This window comes from Miniopterus natalensis, chromosome X (assembly GCF_054644295.1).
Source record: "Miniopterus natalensis isolate mMinNat1 chromosome X, mMinNat1.hap1, whole genome shotgun sequence".
NCBI lineage: Eukaryota > Metazoa > Chordata > Mammalia > Chiroptera > Miniopteridae > Miniopterus > Miniopterus natalensis.
This window is the reverse complement of record NC_142103.1, coordinates 68035003-68052723: the sequence shown is the minus strand read 5'-3', so window position 1 is coordinate 68052723 and position 17721 is coordinate 68035003. Positions and strand designations below refer to the sequence as shown.

General features: G+C 47.8%; 1 protein-coding gene across 2 annotated transcripts in view; it reads left to right on the top strand.

The window, feature by feature from the left end:
- Window positions 1-16886, top strand: part of MECP2 (methyl-CpG binding protein 2) — a 65337-nt gene extending 48451 nt beyond the window's left edge. The window contains exons 1-3 of one of the 2 annotated variants that reach the window (XM_087813414.1): window positions 7168-7187; window positions 13771-14124; window positions 15686-16857. In XM_087813414.1, the coding sequence (XP_087669540.1) occupies window positions 7183-7187; window positions 13771-14124; window positions 15686-16763 (1437 nt within the window). In that variant the 5' untranslated portion in view covers window positions 7168-7182 and the 3' untranslated portion in view covers window positions 16764-16857. Of the gene's footprint in view, window positions 1-7167; window positions 7188-13770; window positions 14125-15685 lie in introns of those variants that run through there. The other variant, XM_087813413.1, reaches the window with a different exon arrangement.
- The last annotated feature ends 835 nt before the right edge of the window (window positions 16887-17721 follow it).

The following is a 17721-nucleotide window of genomic DNA, read 5'->3' as shown; positions in this document are numbered from 1 at the left end:
TTTTAGAGAGAGAGAGGAAAGGAGAGGGAGAGAGAGAAACATCAATGAGAGAGAACCATCAATTTGCTGCCTCCTGCACTCACCCCCACCCCCAGCCCCACTGGGGATCAAGCCCACAACCCAGGCATGTGCCCTGACCGGGAATTGAACTGGCAACTTCTCAGTGCACAGGACAATGCTCAACCAACTGAGCCACACCAGCCAGGGCTCAAAACTCTCCATTTTTAAACAAGGGTCCCTGCTTTTTCATGTTGCACTGGGCCCTGAAAATTGTGTAGTCAGCTCCGCCTTATTTTGAGCTCATTTTCTCTGCCTTGCTCATGTGGCTCCAGCCCATCGCTCTTGCTTTTCCTGGAACATGCCAGATTGTACCTGGGGTCAGGGCCTTGGCTCTTGCTTCTCCTTATGCCTAGGCCCCTCTTTATAAACCCAGGCATAGGGCCTCCCTCCATCTCTTAGACCTCACCTCTGACCTCGTGTGTGCGGACGCACGGAGACCCATAATGGCTATGCCAGAATTTGAGCTCATGGCTTGCTGGCTTTAGAGCTTATGCCCCTTACCACTGCACTAAACTGTCTTCTGATGTTCTCCCCCACCCCCCTGGAAATCATTTGCTTTTTCCTCCCTCAGGGTGCCTGAAGAATTCTTTTTTTATTCTTAAAGTTGGGGAGGTTGACCAGAGTCTTACTGTTGAGTGTTTTTTATTACATTTTCATGGGAACACAGTGTATTCTTTCAAGCTACATATGTAGTTTGTCTTCATTTCAGGTCAGTTCTCTTACAATATATCTTTGATGACATATTTTCCATTTTGGGGGTTCCCTACTATGGCGGCACAAGTTCTCCTGTTAGATTGGCTTTGTCTCATTTCCAGTGCTATTAGTTTTGCTCTAATTGCTTTAGCTTTTGTCTTTTTCATTTGCATTCAATTTGTTTAATTTGATTTTCAGTTATGTATATGCTGTTTTGGGCTCTTTTTAAATATATTTATGAGTTTCATAATGATGTGGTTTCGTCTGCAGTTTATTTCTCTAGATTGGGAATTTGCCCTTTCACCTTACTATTTTATCATTTCTTCTTTGAACTTCTATTGAGAACGTGTTCTTATAAAGTTGTGAGGGCTTTCCTTCTTGTGCTTGTGGTATATTCTCTTCTTGGTGGAGGACTTTGCCTTTCCTGAGCCATCTCCTTCCCTGTCTTCTTTTTTTTCCTTTTGGCCATAATGTTTGCAGTTACCATGTCATTTCTTGTCATCTTGGCTCAGGCTTGGATGGCTCCATGCAGTCATTCTGTTTGCTTTGGTACAGTGGGGGAATTCTTGGCCCTTTCTTCCCAGTCTCTTGGCATCCACTCTCACTGCTTTCCCCTCTGGGCTATGATGAGCTCTTCATCCTATGGTCAGAGAGAAGTTGCACACTAGGGAGGCTGTAGCGGGGAATAGTCTTTGGCAGTATCTAGATTCTTCTCTCTGTCCTAAGAATTGTGTTAAATATCTTATACCAAGGCTCACGCCAACTGCTTGAAGAACATGTATGCCACTCCTTTAAGGATGCAGAAGGGGAACTGGCACCTCGGGCTCCAGGTGGTTCCCTGAGTCCATGTGTACCCCAGAGTAGTTTTTTCCCACAGAGCCAACCTGGCTCACTGGCACTTTACCTGTTTGTCCTGCATCTCCCAGCAGGAACTTCTATAGCTTCTGGACCTAAAAGGAAAAAGTTACTGATTCCCACCCAGTTGCTTCTTTCCACCTTGTTGGCTGAGAGGCCTTGGGGTATTGTTGACTCCCCAACATTGCTTCTGGGGATGAGGCAAGGACAGGAGCTCATTCTTGTTGCTGCTTTGTCCTCTGGACTGCTGGGTTTTAAAATGTACTGCATTTGATTTTATGTGCCTTTCCTATGTGTGATGAATTCTTCCCTTCACATTCCTCCTCCCCACCTTTGTTTTGTTTCTTATTTTATTAGGGATTGGGAGAGAGCAATTCTGTGGGAAGTTGTAAAACTGCCATTTGATTCTAATTCTCTGATCCATGTGAAATCAAGTTTGTTGTGTGGTGTGTGATGCAGTGGCCACAAGAAGCAATTCACGCCCCCCCACAATATGTTCTTTGGCTGTTCGCAGATGCTTACTCTAGGTAAATGTCAAGTTCCAAAGCGAATTCCATTGGGATTTTTATTGGAAGGACAGTATTCAATCTTCTTATTGTATTTTCTACCCAATTACTCTTTGTACACAGGGAAGTGACCGATTTGTTGGTATTTGTCTTGTCGCCAGCCTTGTTACTTATTTTTTAGTCAGTCCCCAGAGTTGTGGGATAGAGACCTAGTCCCTCCTTCTTGCCTACTGCTTCCTGATGGCTTTGAACCCCTGTTGTCAGAAGCTGGGTTGGGAGTAGGGTAGATTCCCAGGGAGTTTGCTAAGTGGGATCTCCATTCATATCTGTGTATCTCTTTCTGGGTGTTCCAGTAGTGCAGAGTCACTGGAGCACCATAGCTCTTCTCTGCCCCTCCCCTGCTCTCAGCAGTGCTCAAGGGAATCCTTCAGCCTGTCACCAACCTTTCCATGTATGGTACTATTGGACTCCAGGCCCTTCTTTTGTCACCAGCAAATTGCATTTCAACCAGCCTAGCTCCAAGGTCCTGTTGTTCTGACCTTGAAGATTTCCTAGGGCTCTGATAGGAATCCTGTCCCTAGACCTCCCTGATGGGTCCACCCCCGCCCCCCATATTTGAGTGTGGTAGAACTGTTGGGGCAGAACTTTTCTCACAGTGACTCCAACTGCACCACATCTACGGCAGTTTCTCAAAAGTGCCTCAGCCAGCCCTGGCTGGCAGGGCTCAGTTGTTAGAGCGTCAGCCTGTGGACCAAAGGGTCTCAAATTGGATTCCCAGTCAGGAGCATGTACCTGGGTTGCAGGTTCATCCCCTGGCCCTGGTTGGGGCGCATGCAGGAGGCAATCAATCTATGTGTCTCTCTCACATTGATGTTTCTGTCTGTCCCTCCCTCCCTCCCTCCCTCTCTCCCTCCCTCCCTCCCTCCCTCCCTTCTTTCCACTCTCTCTAAAAAATAATCAATGCAAAAATGTCTTTGGGTGAGGATTAACAACAACAACAAAAAAGTGCCTCAGCCATTGGTGGCACCCTTCTTGTTTGCCAACACTGATAGAGATTTCCTCTTTTTTCTATTTTGTTGGTCATTTCAGTGGGCTCAGATGTCATCATTAGAAAACAAAAGTTTGTCAGGCATGCAGATGTAGGGTGACCTACACTAGTTAGAGGCACAGTAATGAGAACAAGGCCATTCACTTCCAATTAGTTATGAGATATTCAGACAGAGTGAGTTAACTCTTATGCAGAGTTCTCTCTTCTGTTACTAGAGATCTCCTTTCTGCCCCTTCCCTCCCCCACCCCCCCAAATATGTTGCCTCTGTGTTAAAATTTGATTTTGACAAATATTCTGTTCTTCAGTAAAAGCAGCTGATATTTGATAAAAGTCTGTGAAACTGACTTTTACATAAAAGAATACAAAGGTAAGAAGAAAACAGTATCAACAGAAAACGGTAGGAGGGAGAAGCAGCTGTGGTAATGTATTGCTGGGGACCAAAAAGGCAGGCATAATGTAAGTGCCTATGGAGACCTGCTGTTGGGACCTTGAAGACTAGATATTTATCATGGGGGCACTGGAGGCCGACTTTGCCCTGGCGAGTGTCCAACCACTCATGCAAAGAATCTCCATGAGCATGCTGAAGGATGTTGGAGCAAAGGCACTGAGGAACATGATGGAAGAGAAATTTCCGGGTGGGAGGCTAGAGAATGGAGAGTGAATTCTGACAATACAGGCCTTCCAGGGGGAGAGATGAAATAACACAGAAATCAGTAATAAGGATTGGGTTCTTGATTTCTTTCCATTTGGCCAGCTCCCTTTAACAGTCACCTTCATGAGGATAGCTGGTGAAGCCACTCTGCTTGGGTTTTGGTTGTGGTCCACAAATTTATCAGCTTTACCACTTTGGGCCTGATCCTTTTCCCACCCCCAGTGGCCCCACATCCTCTGGTCGCAGTGTCACCATCGCATTCATATTCTGGGGCCCTGGCTCGGCTCCTTGTTGGGTCTCCTCTAGCTCTTAGTATCTCCCCTTTCACAACATTCATCAAAATAGCTATGATTTCATTATTGACTGTCTGCCTTAGAAGAGTGACCACACCAGGAGAAAGAAGAAATGGATGCAGGTAGAAAGCATGCCTTGTTGCTGTAGCACCCCTGGCCCTAGCACATCTCTTGCATGGTACCTAGAAGGTACTTGAGGAATGTTAGCTACTAAATGAATGAGTAGGTGAAGTGAAACACTCTGCACTGTTCCCAGCATTCTTGCTGTGATAACTTCTGTTTAAAGCTTTCCCCTATCTACTAAGCATTCCAGAGTGAAAGCAGTTTCTGCCACCCCACTTTACTCCTGTCTAGTTCCAGAACATTTTCATCACCCCCAAAGGAAGCCCCATGGGAAACAATCTGGCAGTTCCTCAAAAAGTTAAAGGGTTCCCATATGACCCAGCAATTCCACTCCCAGGTATATACCCAAGAGAATTGAAAACATACATCTGTGCAAAATCTTGTGCACAAATTTCCATAGGAAACAACCCAGATGTTGTTCATCAGCAGATGACTGGATAAAAAAGTGTGGTGTTTCCATACAGTGGAATGTTATTCAGCCATAAAAAGGGATAATGTTCTGCCCGGCCGGTGTGGCTCAGCAGTTGAGCATCAACCCATGAACCAAGAGGTCTCAGGTTCAGTTCCTGGTCAGGGCACATGCCCGGGTTGGGCCTCGATCCCCAGTATTGGGGGTGTGCAGGAGGCAGCTGATAGATGTTTCTCTCATTGATATTTCTCTCATTGATGTTCCTCCCCCCCATCCCTTCCACTCTCTCTAAAAATCAATGGAAATTAGTACAACTATCACCTCTATCTAGTTCTAGGACATTTTCATCACCCCTAAAAAAAAAAGTCCTGTACCCCGCTAGCAGTCACTCCCTGTTATCTACTATCCCTAACCCTTGGCAATGACTAATCTATTTTTCTGTGTGGATTTGCCTATTCTAGATAAATGGAATCATTCAATGCCTGGCCGTCATGGCTCGGTGGTTAAGCATCGACCTATGAACCAGGAGGTCATGGTTTGATTCCTGGTCAGGGCACATGCCCGGGTTGCAGGCTCCATCCCGGGGGGGGGGGGGGGGGGCATGCAGGAGGCAGCCAATCAATGACTGTCTCTCATCATTCATGTTTCTATCTCTCCCTGTCCCTTCCTCTCTCTGAAATCAATAAAAAAATATATATTTAAAAATAATAATAAATGGAATCATTCAGTATGCCTTTTTGTGAGGGGTTTATTTCACTGAGCATAATGTCTCCCAAGATTCATCCATGTTGTAGCATGTGTCAGAATTTCCTTTTGTATGGCTGAATTACATTCCATTGCATGGATAGACCACATTTGTTCCTCCATTTATCTGTCAATGTGCACTTGGGTTGTTTCCACCATTTAGCTACTGTAAATCATTCCTTTCTGAACATTGGCATGCAAGTATCTATCTGTTCCAGTCCCTGTTTTCAATTCTCTTGGGTCTGTAGGTAGGAGTGAAATTACTTGTTCATATGGAAACTCTGTGTTTAACCTTTTGAGGAACTGTCTGACTATTCTCCACATCAACAATGTTTGTTTAAACCTGCTTTTCTTTCCCTGTGTGTGGTGGACTCGTGCTATAAAGATAAGGCTTACTATATGGCGCTGGTTGCCTTCATTTGGGGAGGGACCTACCTTTGGGTGGCAAAAACTGTGTTTTATTTAGCTTTTTAAAATGTAGACAGTTTCTTGCATCTTCTTAAAACTGGGGTATTAAAAAATACACTGAATTCAGAGCAGGGCCACTGAATTTCAGGTTCTATCACTAGCCTTTGAGCTGAAACCCCATCTCCTCTTTTACTTCCAAGAGACCACTGAGACTCTGTCAGTGCAGTTTGATTTCTCTCAGATCTTTAAAGGGGCCAAAGCTGGCATCTCAAAGTGCTGCCGCCTTTATTGATATGTGCAGAGAAGCTTCCTTGATTCTGAGATTCTGCAGTTCATACTGGAGGTAGAAAGAATTGGAAGCACTAAGTGAATGACACTTCAGGATGGAAGTAGCCACTGTAAGGAGGCCATTTCTCTCCTCTGGTCCCTGACCATTGACCTGGGGAAGTAGCCACCGACCTGCCCTTGCATTTCATTACCTTGTTGTGGTACTTGGGCTCCTGATGCAGCTCTGTGGGATGGATGACTGGATATGAAAGGTGCTGAGAAATAACATTTGGAATTGGCATGATGCAAACATGAGTGGAATTGGGAAAGGTCAGCATATTGCTGGGACTGTGGAAGGTTCTCTGAAGCTCACTCTGGGAGGGGCTAGATTCCAATTCAAGTGAAAAACTTTCAGCTGCTGCTTTCACCTGCCTTTGTAGCCTTTTTATTTTTTTAATCTGAAGATCTTTGGGATTGAGTGGTCCCTCCTCCCACACTTGTCTGGACAGCTGTACCTGCCAGCTGTTGGTTGCCTGCTCCCCTGTAATGTACAGTAGCCTTGGGTCTAATGAGCACCAGGTACAGCCTCCCATGACCGCCTTCTACAGGATTACTGTAGGTTACTTTCATTATTAAAATACAGGCAGTTCTCACATCAAACCCCTTGAGATAAAATTATTTGGCCCAAAAACAAGCTTCCTGCAACTCTAATTTTTCCCTGCTAGATCAAAGGAAAGATTTGGTCTAATGTTTGCGGTCTAGCAGCAGAATCACTGAATGATGTTTTATTACCAAGAGCCTTTTCTCATGCTTCGTAGATGTTTAAGATTTGTGAATACCTTTCTGCTTGAATGCAATATGTACATTCCGGGGGGGGGAAGGGGGATCTTGTGTCCTAGGAATCACACAATAAAATACAGGAGTTGTTAAAGGAAAAATAGGTGGAGTAGACCGTGCCAAATATATGTGATTTGGTAACCAGAGCTCACTAACAAAACCCGTGACAATTCTATTTAAAAAATAGAACACCAGGCCACTGAAATCTCTCTTGGCATTTGCACCCAGCATCTCCATCAGCCAGCCATTTTTCACCATAACCCCTATTTGTGCTTCCTCCCACATAATGCAGAGATGAGTTGTTCCATTGACATTAAAAGTCAGGTCCCAGGCAAGGCTTCCTTCAGCAATGATTGTATTTTAAACACAGGAAAATATCTGGACACCTTAATTCACACTCACAACTTCACCATATAGAACATTGTGGAAGATAATTATGGTTCTTTGAGCCACTAAAGAAGGCACTTCTGCAAGGTTTCCAGCTTTTTCTCTTAATATAGTTGTGTAAGGTAAAGATGCTCTCTTTAATTGTTAGAAAGCTTTCCTGAAACTGCTTCAAAATATTACTGTCAACTAGCACAGCTTCCAGTTATATTGATGTCATCTTCCCCCTTTTAAACATATGTTTCCCATGAACCCTTTACCATTGGAGGGTTAGTTGCAGTCACTGGAAGGAACATTGCATTGCTAAGAGCACGGGATGCAGTTATAACATTCAGAGAGTTTAACGTTGAGCTAACGTGGAACCATATTTACATTCCCCAAATGCCCCATTACTGCCTCTTTTAGCACCTTCGAACCCGGGAGCCAGTCCGGGATTGCATGTTGCTTTTGGTGATTCTGTCTCTTTGGTCTCCGCTAACCAGAAGCAGTCCCCAGCCCTTTTTTTCTTTAATCCTCACCCAAGGATATTTTTTTCCATTGCTTTTCAGAGAGAATGGAAGGGGATGGGGAGAGAAACATCAATGTGAGAGAGACACATGGACTGGTTGCCTCCCACACAAGCCCCAACCTGGGCCTGCAACCAAGGTACATGCCCTTGGCTGGACTTGAACCTGTGACCCTTCAGTCTGCAGGCCAGTGCTCTTAACCACTGAGCCAAACCGGCCAGGACACAGCAGACCATTTTGAAGAGTCCAGGACCATTGTTATGTGGAAAGGAGCCTCTCTTTGAACTCTTCCAGTTGTTTCCTCATGGCCTCAGTTACCCCTTCCTGCAAGATGGGGTGGTGCTGATGCTCCTGCTCCTCCACAGCACTTCTGCAGGCTGGCCACAGTCAGTAGTGCTCAGTTTGATCTCTTGTTAAGGGGACACTTGCCAGATTTCTTCACCAAACAGAACACCTTCCCTTATTAACTTTAACCTATGTATGCCTTAATTTCTTGCTAGCTTGTCCGTGTAGGTAGAGGTTTTAAACAGTCTTCTATAGCATCTTCTAGAAGATGTTCAGTCCAGCCTTTTTAGTAGTGTTAGCAGGAGGAGTATCTATGGACCTGACCATCTCATTGCTGGAATCCAATCTGTGGAAGCCTAGAACCAATCCTCCCAGTGTAACCATCCCTCATACTGCTGCCCTCGTGACCCCTCCCTCCTTCCCCATCACCGTAGATATCGCTGTCTGTACTTCTGGGCGAGCATGACACCAAGGCCCTCAGTGACGGCCCCAGCCTCATCTCCTGCCAATCCCAAACCACCACTGACCGCCAGACTCCTGGTAGCACCCAAACTCGTTATTTAGTCACTCAGAGCCTGCTTGCTTTAGGTGCTAAGCTAGAGTCTGCTCCTTGAAGCTAATGGCCACAGGGATACAGCCATCAAAAGAAGGAAAGGTAGCACAGTATCTGAGCTGTAATTGCCACTTGGCACATGATTATTAAGCACTGTTCCTGTACGTGGCACTGTGTGTTGAGCAGGGAGGTGACAGTAAAGAAGTGATACAACATCTGGGGGAAGTTGCCCATGATGGTGGTATATTCAAAGTACACTGTTGGGCTCCTGCTCATGGAAAGTGGGAGGCAAGTGTAGGGAAGGCTTCTCAGAAGCACCATCTTAACCCAAATGAAGATGGGAGAGGCGGCTGGCCCAGAGCCTCTGGTCTCTCAGGAAGGGCATCATAGTGGGGACAGGATGGGGCTATTGATGTTGCTGCCTCTGCTCACCTGGCCTTGCCTGCCTTGAGCCCTCCTGACCAGCCTGTGAAACATCTCGAGTCTTAAAAACCAAACTTAGGACTTCCTCCAGGGAATCTCCATCTCTGGGTTTCCTCTCTGCCTGGAACAAGGAAAGTTGTCACTATTTCTTTGTTACCTCTTTGTGTCACACACACACACACACACACACACACTAAAGTGGGAGCTCTTTGTGTCACACACACACACACACACACACACACACACAAAAGTGGGAGCTCTAAAAGACCAAAAAATGATGCCAATTCTGCCCTTAGCAGAGTCTGATTCAGGGCAAGGGCATCAATGAAAACATTGGCTCAACCATGACCTCAGACAAGTTCCCCTGTCTGGTTGTACTTCCTTTTCTTTTCATATGTGACACTGAAAAATTGAATAGGTGGTTTTTCTGAGGGTGATCCCAACTCTAAAATACACAAACTTGTGAACTAGGTGCTCAGTTCTCCTCATACTCAGGATTATGTATGTGTGCACACGCATGCACACGTACACATATATGTGCTGTGATCAGAGGGAGGATCAAGAGGACTGTTTGGCAAACCCCATAACCTCCGTGGGGGGGGGCTTCTTAGGGAGTTGCCAGACCTCCTTCAAGGTCACCCTGGGACTGAGCAGGCACCAGGGCCCGGGGTAAATTCATTTGGATTACCTATTTTGCATCATTTTTACCTCCACACCCAGCAGAATGGCTTCCAGGCTTTGGGGCTTTTGTTATTTAAGTAACAAACACCTGTGTATCCATTGATGCACAGAATTGAAATCACCATATTGTCATAGTAGTTTCGAGTAATTTCAATTTAAAGAACTAGAATATTACAGATAGAATTAAAGGTCCTTTTATTCCCCATCATCTTTAGTGCTATTGAAAGTTCATTTATTGCCCTGGCTGGTGTGGCTCAGTTGGTTGGGCATCATCTCGTGTACCAAGAGGTTGCCAGTTCAGCTCCCAGTCAGGGCACATGCCCCAGTTGCCGGCTGGATCCCCGGTAGGGGGTATACAGGAGGCAGCCGATCGATGTCTCTCTCATCGATGTTTCTCTTTCCCCCTCTCCCTCTCTCTCTAAAAATCAATTAAAAATATTTAACAACAACAAAAAAAGTTCATTTATTGTACACTTAGGAACAATTAAAAGGCTATATTTTATGTTATGTACATTTTATCACAATCAAAAACTTTTTTAAAACAAACAGTTCATTTAGGCCCAAGTCGGAGTTTGGGTACAGCTGGATATCCCACCTTTATAGTTAGTAGCCAAAGATCTATTTTCTCCTCTCCTTGAACTCTATCCTCTCAGGCTTTGGCTGAGGTCCTTAACTCATCCCTGCCTCTCACCCCAACACCAGTCCATCAGCCAGCAGTGTCGCTTCACCTCCTGGTCATGTCCCCAATCGTCTGCTGTCCCCATCCTGGGCCACACCAAGGCTACTGCAAGAGGCTTCTAATGGGTCCTCCCTGCTTTCCTCTTGGGTTTCCTGCAGTTCGTTTAGACTAAGGTTGGGGAACCTCTTTTCTGACAAGGGCCATTTGGATATTTATAACATCATTCGTGGGCCATACAAAAGGTAATTTTCATAGCTTAAAAATTAGCTATGAAAAAAGCTCCTAGATTTATTGAATTTCGAGTCCCGCCTGTGGTTGCCTTGGCAGGGCCAGACCTATACAGCCCGCAGGCCGGACACTCCCTACCCCTGCTTTAGGGTGATCCTTTGAAGATAAGAGCCCTTGTCCCTGCCTCCTGCTCAAAGCTTCCCATCACACTTCCAATAAAACCCGACAAAGCCCTCCATGTTCCCCCTTGAGGCCTCTCTGCTGTCCTGAACCTTTTTCCCCTTCAACAGCCACATGGCTTGCCCCTTCACTTCATTTAGGTCTTTCTCTCTTTTCTCCTCTAATATCACCATGTGGATTTTTTTCTTCATTGTGTTCTAATCAGTTCTTTCTTTTGAACACTCACCTGGTCACAGCATTCGCCAATGAGAGGAACCCTTTCAGCCAGCGCCGGTGTCCTTTTGACTCTCCCTATTAACCTCTACATGCTCCCACTTTCTGCCTCCGCAGGCGACCCCAGAACCAAAACCACCCACTTCTCCCAGGGGCCAGCCTGGTTCCCTTCCATGGACACTAGGCATGTTCCCTGCCCCTGGGGTGCCATCATTGGCCTTAGAATATGTCCCACCAAGGGTGTACAGAGCACTGTGGTCAGACGTATTTGAAATAAATCTTTTCTCTATGGTATGTTATCAATTTGATATAATTATTCATTTGTTTCTGTTTACATTCAATGTAATGAGGTTTTGTTACGTTCTGTTCCCATTTTATTTGGGGTTATGTAAACTTTTACCTGATTTAGAAGTTGAAATTATGCTCTGGTGTACCCAGAGAGACCTCAGTAGTTCTATTAGTTTCTCCTTTGTGCTTCCTAAAGTCTGCTCCTTTTTCACACAAAAGACAGCGTACGATATACATTTTTTACCTTACAGTAGATCCTGGGGATCTCTTTCCATGGTGTGGGAGTGCTGTCATCTAGTCAGCAGTTCCCTGGTGGCAGCTGAGTTGTCCACAGTCCTGGGCTAGTAAAAACAGTGGTGTTGTAAATAACATCATCCTCTGTTGTTTTGCATTTCTGGAGGTGTCTCTTCAGGGTAGATCTATAGAATGGATTGCCCTAGATTGCAAAAACACCCTTGATTGTATCCTGGGTCATATGGCTTATGCTTGACCTCATGATGGTGAAAGTATTTGGAGAATGCAAATGAGAGTTCTGAAGAAGCCAGACCTTTTCCATTGGTGCAGTATTTTTCTCTGCCTCCAGGAGCAGCCCTTGACTTCAGCAGTGCCACTGTGGACTGTTTGGAAATGGTGATTCCAGTCTGTCCACCACTTTGCTGCTGGCAGAGCTCCCCTTCTCCCTCTGTGATGGTGGGCCTTGGGCCACACCCAACTTCCCAGGGTTCTTCCTCATTTCCTGCTGAGAAGCTAAGACTGGGAGAATTGAAAAGTAAGCTCTGCTGGAACAGGTTAGGGACCCCAACTTTTACAGCAAGAAAAGGTCTCCTTTGAGCCAAGGGCTGAATCTGGGTGACACTGGCAGCCATGCTCAGGGCCCTAAATTTCCGGAGAAGATCCAGGAAACCTAGGGTAAGCCCGAGGAGGGCTGGGACACACCCTCACCACAATCTTTTACCGCACGCCTGACCTGAGCTGTTTAGGAAAGCCGTGTCTTCATGGCACCAAGTGAGTCCTGGTACTAACCTGCTTTCAGTGACTTACCCATGTCATTTGAGTCATTTCTAGTGCACACCACAGTGCCTTCATTGAAGTCGCCACAGTGTGGACAGAAAAGGAAGTCACTTGGGATATACCAACCACAGGACAGTGATCGATGTGGACAAGAGCTATATAAGATAGGACAGCTCTAGGGCTGAGGTATAGACGACAGGAATAGTCTATATCCCTTCCATAATGAGCTATGCCCTTTCATTATGGAAAAGGGCATAGACATCTGAGGGTCTAGCAGATGGCTAATTCTGAGCCCACAGTTCTTTCTAAGCCTCCCCTGGCCCCAGTTGTTTTCTTGTCCTCTTAGCCCAGCCATAAGAGCATTATGGTCAGATTCTGATCCCAGGGTCCAGGGCCTGACAGTGAGCATTTCTGAAGTATACAAGGAAGGGACCCTACCAGATGTAACTGATGTATAGGGAAGCAGCTGCTCTGTCAGTGTGAAAGAATGGGCAAGTGCCCACCCTGGACCAGTGTCGAGGGTGCTCCTCTGTGCCTTTCTCCTTCCTCTTTCCTTCCACCAGCAAGGCCGTGTCCTTGCCTTGTGTTGTAAGGGAGTTGTAAGGGAGCATCTGGTGATAAAAGCTTACCCGACCTGGGATCGCTTTTCTTCTTATGTGAGAACCCTGCGCAGCGGTTTCTGGTTGCCCAAGTTAGCCAGGATTTATATAGTGCCGTTGTGACTTTTCTTCCTCTGGGGTGTTGGTACCCATTGTTGAGATGAGGAAACAGGCATGAGATGTTGCTGTCACTTGCTCGGGTCCGTGTTTGGAAATGGCAAAGTCAGGATTTGAACTCAGGTTGGCTGGCTCCAAACCTATGTGCTCTTTCTACAGTGCTGCGCTGTGTGCCACCTCCCAAGGGAGTAGTGCAGGGCTGTGTTCCTGTCAGCAAGTTGTACTGTGCCCCATAGCAGCTCTTTGTCCAGTACACATATGAGAAAACCCAAAATACAGAAGCTATAGTAACACCCAAGTCAAGCCATTGTGAAAAGGAGTTTCACCCTCGTTTTGGGTGGACAGCTCCCTCTCCAGCAGTCAAGTCAGCCCTCGGGTGCAGCTTATACGTAAAGTGGCCTCTGCCAAGGCAGCATGCTGAGAAGCCACATAGTGTTTCTACTCAGAAAAAATGCCACCTATACAGGCCACTTCTTTCTCCTGCACACTAGGAATGGGACTTGAGGTGGTCACAGTGCAGGCAGAGTTCGGTTGGCTACCACCATCAGCACCCCAAAGCCCCTAAAGAAATCTGTGAAGGGAAGAATATCAAGCCTGGGTGAGCATCAGTGGGGTAACCCTGGCTCCCAGAGCCCTGCCTGTGCTGGGTGACCTGAAGCCTGCCAATTCTCACTTTTTCTGCAAACCAGTGTGTCCTCTGTGATACTTACATACTTGTTTAACACTTCAGGGAAGAAAAGTCAGAAGACCAGGATCTCCAGGGCCTCAAGGACAAACCCCTGAAGTTTAAAAAGGTGAAGAAAGATAAGAAAGAAGACAAAGAGGGCAAGCATGAGCCCCTGCAGCCACCAGCCCACCACTCTGCTGAGCCAGCAGAGGCAGGCAAAGCGGAGACCTCGGAAGGGTCAGGCTCAGCCCCAGCCGTCCCAGAAGCTTCTGCCTCCCCCAAACAGCGGCGCTCCATCATTCGTGACCGGGGACCCATGTATGATGACCCCACTTTGCCTGAAGGTTGGACCCGGAAGCTTAAGCAAAGGAAATCTGGCCGCTCCGCTGGGAAGTATGATGTGTATTTGATCAAGTAAGTAAGGGCAACTCCTGTCTCTCTCGAGCTGGGAGGCCTGGGTAGGCAGGAAGTCAGGGATAGGCACTGAAAACTAATAAGGCTCCCTTGGAGTAGGAGCTCCTTGCTGCTAATCAAGAAAATGTGTGTGCATAACCCAACCTGGGGCCAAGGTGGCTTCAGTAATGAGTATCGCTTGCAAGCATGAGTAGGTATGCTTAGAATGACTGTGTATGGAAGTCACTGCCCTAAGTGAGACATGCACAGGGTAACAGTGTGCTTTACCCTACCAGCCCTTGAGGCCTCGTTTAGAGATGGAATAGCAGTAGGGCCTACCCAGGGTCACAATGAGAATGCCAGGAGAGGTCACCTGGGAAGCACTGAGGCCACAGGGCCTGCCATGTGCAGTGGCCTGGGCTCGGGAGGCAAGTGGATCTCCCTGGGGTTCCTGCCATTCCTCAGCTGGAGAATATCCAGCTGAGTGGCTCTTCTCAGAACCTGTTAACCTCATCTTCTTTCTGGGAGAGTTGTTTTGTGACATTGCTTTATGAACCAGAAAAAATAAAACAGGAGTTCATAGAGCTCAGTCCACTCTTTGAATTGTGCTGGGAAAGGTGAGGTCTCGGACAAGGCCTCTGGGGAAAGACACGAATAGGCCTCATGTGCCTTTCCAACTGTCCCTTTTGCATTTGTCCAGCCTTGGGAGAGGGTCACTGGGAGTTTTTTTTTAAAAATGATTTTTTAATTGATTATAGAGAGAGGAAGGGAGGGAGAAATAGCGATGTGAGAAAGAAACATCGATCGGTTGCCTCCTGCACACGCCTGACTGGGGATCAAACTGGAAACCTGGGTATGTGCCTTGTCTGGGAATCGAACCCACCATCTTTCAGTGTAATGGGACAATGCTCCAACCAACTGAACCACACCGGTCAGGGCATGAGTGTTTTCTATTGAAACAGTAACTTCCAAGCCTGAGCTTCAGAGGAGGAATGAATAAGTACATTTCAGTTCGGCCCCTTAGACAATGCCTAAAAGGTGAGCAGTTTTCAAAGGACATTTGCAGCCTCGTTTGGTCCCAGCAAGTCTGAGAAGGGTGAGCAAAGCATTATCTTATATACATATGAGGAACCCAGTTCCCAGAGATGCTAAACTGCACAGGTTCAGACAGAGGGTGCTCTACTGGTGGATCAGGCCCAGGCGCTAAGCAGCAGAATGGGCCTGATGGCTAGACAGGGTCCCCAGGTCATACCCCTTCAGGGGCCAGAGGGGGCTTCAGTGGCAGGCAGGTCCTCGGGGGCATCCAGGTGACAGCTGTGGAGCAGCTAGCACCAAACTATTCTGGTATAGTAGCAGGCCATATAGATGCCCACCACTGCCTGGCGACCTGATTACTTCATGTATAACTGGCTGTGCCCCTCAAGTTTTAGCTCATGTTGGCTTTTCTTAAATGTGACTCTGGTTCACTATCAGCTGCAGAACATCTTGTGTCAAAGTTCATCATCACCTGTTCTGCCCCGTCTCCAACATTGCTGTGGAAGCTTCTAATCATTTTTTTATGTCTCTCCATTTGTTCCCACAGTCCCCAGGGAAAAGCCTTTCGATCTAAAGTGGAGTTGATTGCGTACTTCGAAAAGGTAGGCGACACCTCCCTGGACCCTAATGATTTTGACTTCACGGTAACTGGGAGAGGGAGCCCCTCCCGGCGAGAGCAGAAACCACCTAAGAAGCCCAAATCTCCCAAAGCTCCAGGAACTGGCAGAGGTCGGGGACGCCCCAAAGGGAGCGGCACCGCGAGACCCAAGGCATCAGAGGGCGTGCAGGTGAAAAGGGTCCTGGAGAAAAGTCCTGGGAAGCTGCTCGTCAAGATGCCTTTTCAAACTTCACCAGGGAGCAAGGCCGAAGGGGCTGGGGCCACCACATCAGCCCAGGTCATGGTTATCAAACGTCCCGGCAGGAAGCGAAAAGCCGAGGCCGACCCCCAGGCCATTCCCAAGAAACGGGGCCGAAAGCCAGGCAGTGTGGTGGCAGCTGCTGCCACTGAGGCCAAGAAGAAAGCCGTGAAGGAGTCATCCATCCGGTCTGTGCAAGAGACCGTGCTCCCCATCAAGAAGCGTAAGACCCGAGAGACAGTCAGCATTGAGGTGAAGGAGGTGGTGAAGCCTCTGCTGGTGTCCACCCTCGGTGAGAAGAGTGGGAAGGGACTGAAGACCTGCAAGAGCCCTGGGCGGAAAAGCAAGGAGAGCAGCCCTAAAGGGCGCAGCAGCAGTGCCTCCTCACCCCCCAAGAAGGAGCACCACCACCACCACCACCACTCAGAGTCCCCAAAGGCACCTGCACCACTGCTCCCGCCCCCACCCCCACCCCCGCCTGAGCCCCAGAGCTCTGAGGACCCCGCCAGCCCCCCTGAGCCCCAGGACTTGAGCAGCAGCATCTGCAAAGAGGAGAAGATGCCGAGAGGAGGCTCGCTGGAGAGCGATGGCTGCACCAAGGAGCCAGCTAAGACTCAGCCCACGGTCGCAACCGCCACCACAGCCGCAGAAAAGTACAAACACCGAGGGGAGGGAGAGCGGAAAGACATTGTTTCATCCTCCATGCCAAGGCCAAACAGAGAGGAGCCTGTGGACAGCCGGACGCCCGTGACCGAGAGAGTTAGCTGACTTTACACAGTGTGGATTGCAAAGCAAACCAACAAGAATAAAGGCAGCTGTTGTCTCTTCTCCTTATGGGTAGGGCTCTGACAAAGCTTCCCGATTAACTGAAATAAAAAATATTTTTTTTTCTTTCAGTAAACTTAGAGTTTCGTGGCTTCAGGGTGGGAGTAGTTGGAGCATTGGGGATGTTTTTCTTACCGACAAGCACAGTCAGGTTGAAGACCTAACCAGGGCCAGAAGTAGCTTTGCACTTTTCTAAACTAGGCTTCTTCAACAAGGCTTGCTGCAGATACTACTGACCAGACAAGCTGTTGACCAGGCTTCTTAGGGTATGCCTGCACCTCCCCTCCCACCCAGGCCTCCCCCAATGTGGTCGTTAAGGACAGAGAGCACTTAAGAGGACACTCCCATTTTCGGTGCCATTGGTACCCCAGTCTCAGCTCTCCTCTCCCTCCACCCTGCCCCCAGCTTCCCTACCTCCCCCACTCCCACCATGTTGGGACAAGGAGGTGTGAGGCAGAAGAGACAGTTGGATTCTTTAGAGAAGACGACGGAGATGGCCAGTGGCTACAGCCCGTGTGATTCTGCAGTGGCACAAATCTGGCCCCACTCCAGCCCCAATCCAAAACGGACAAGGACATTTTACAGGACAGGAAAGTAACACCTGTTCACTCCAGTTCTGGCATGGCTTGGAGAGAGTCATCCTTTGAGCTGCTAGGTGTAGACTGGCCTGAGCCAGAGGAGAGTATGGCGCAGGGCCAGCCTCCAGTGGATGGCACTAGAGAGAGGCCATGGAGGCAGCAGGACGAGGTGCAGGCAAGCTGGCCCAGCTCCGGACCAGCAGAGCACAGCGGGGCAGGAGGGACTCCTAGTCACTTAGAGCAGTCTGACTGGCAGTTAGAGGCTCAGTGGGGCAGGGGCCAAGGGGAAGGAGGGGAGAATGTTCTTTCAAAACTTTCCAATT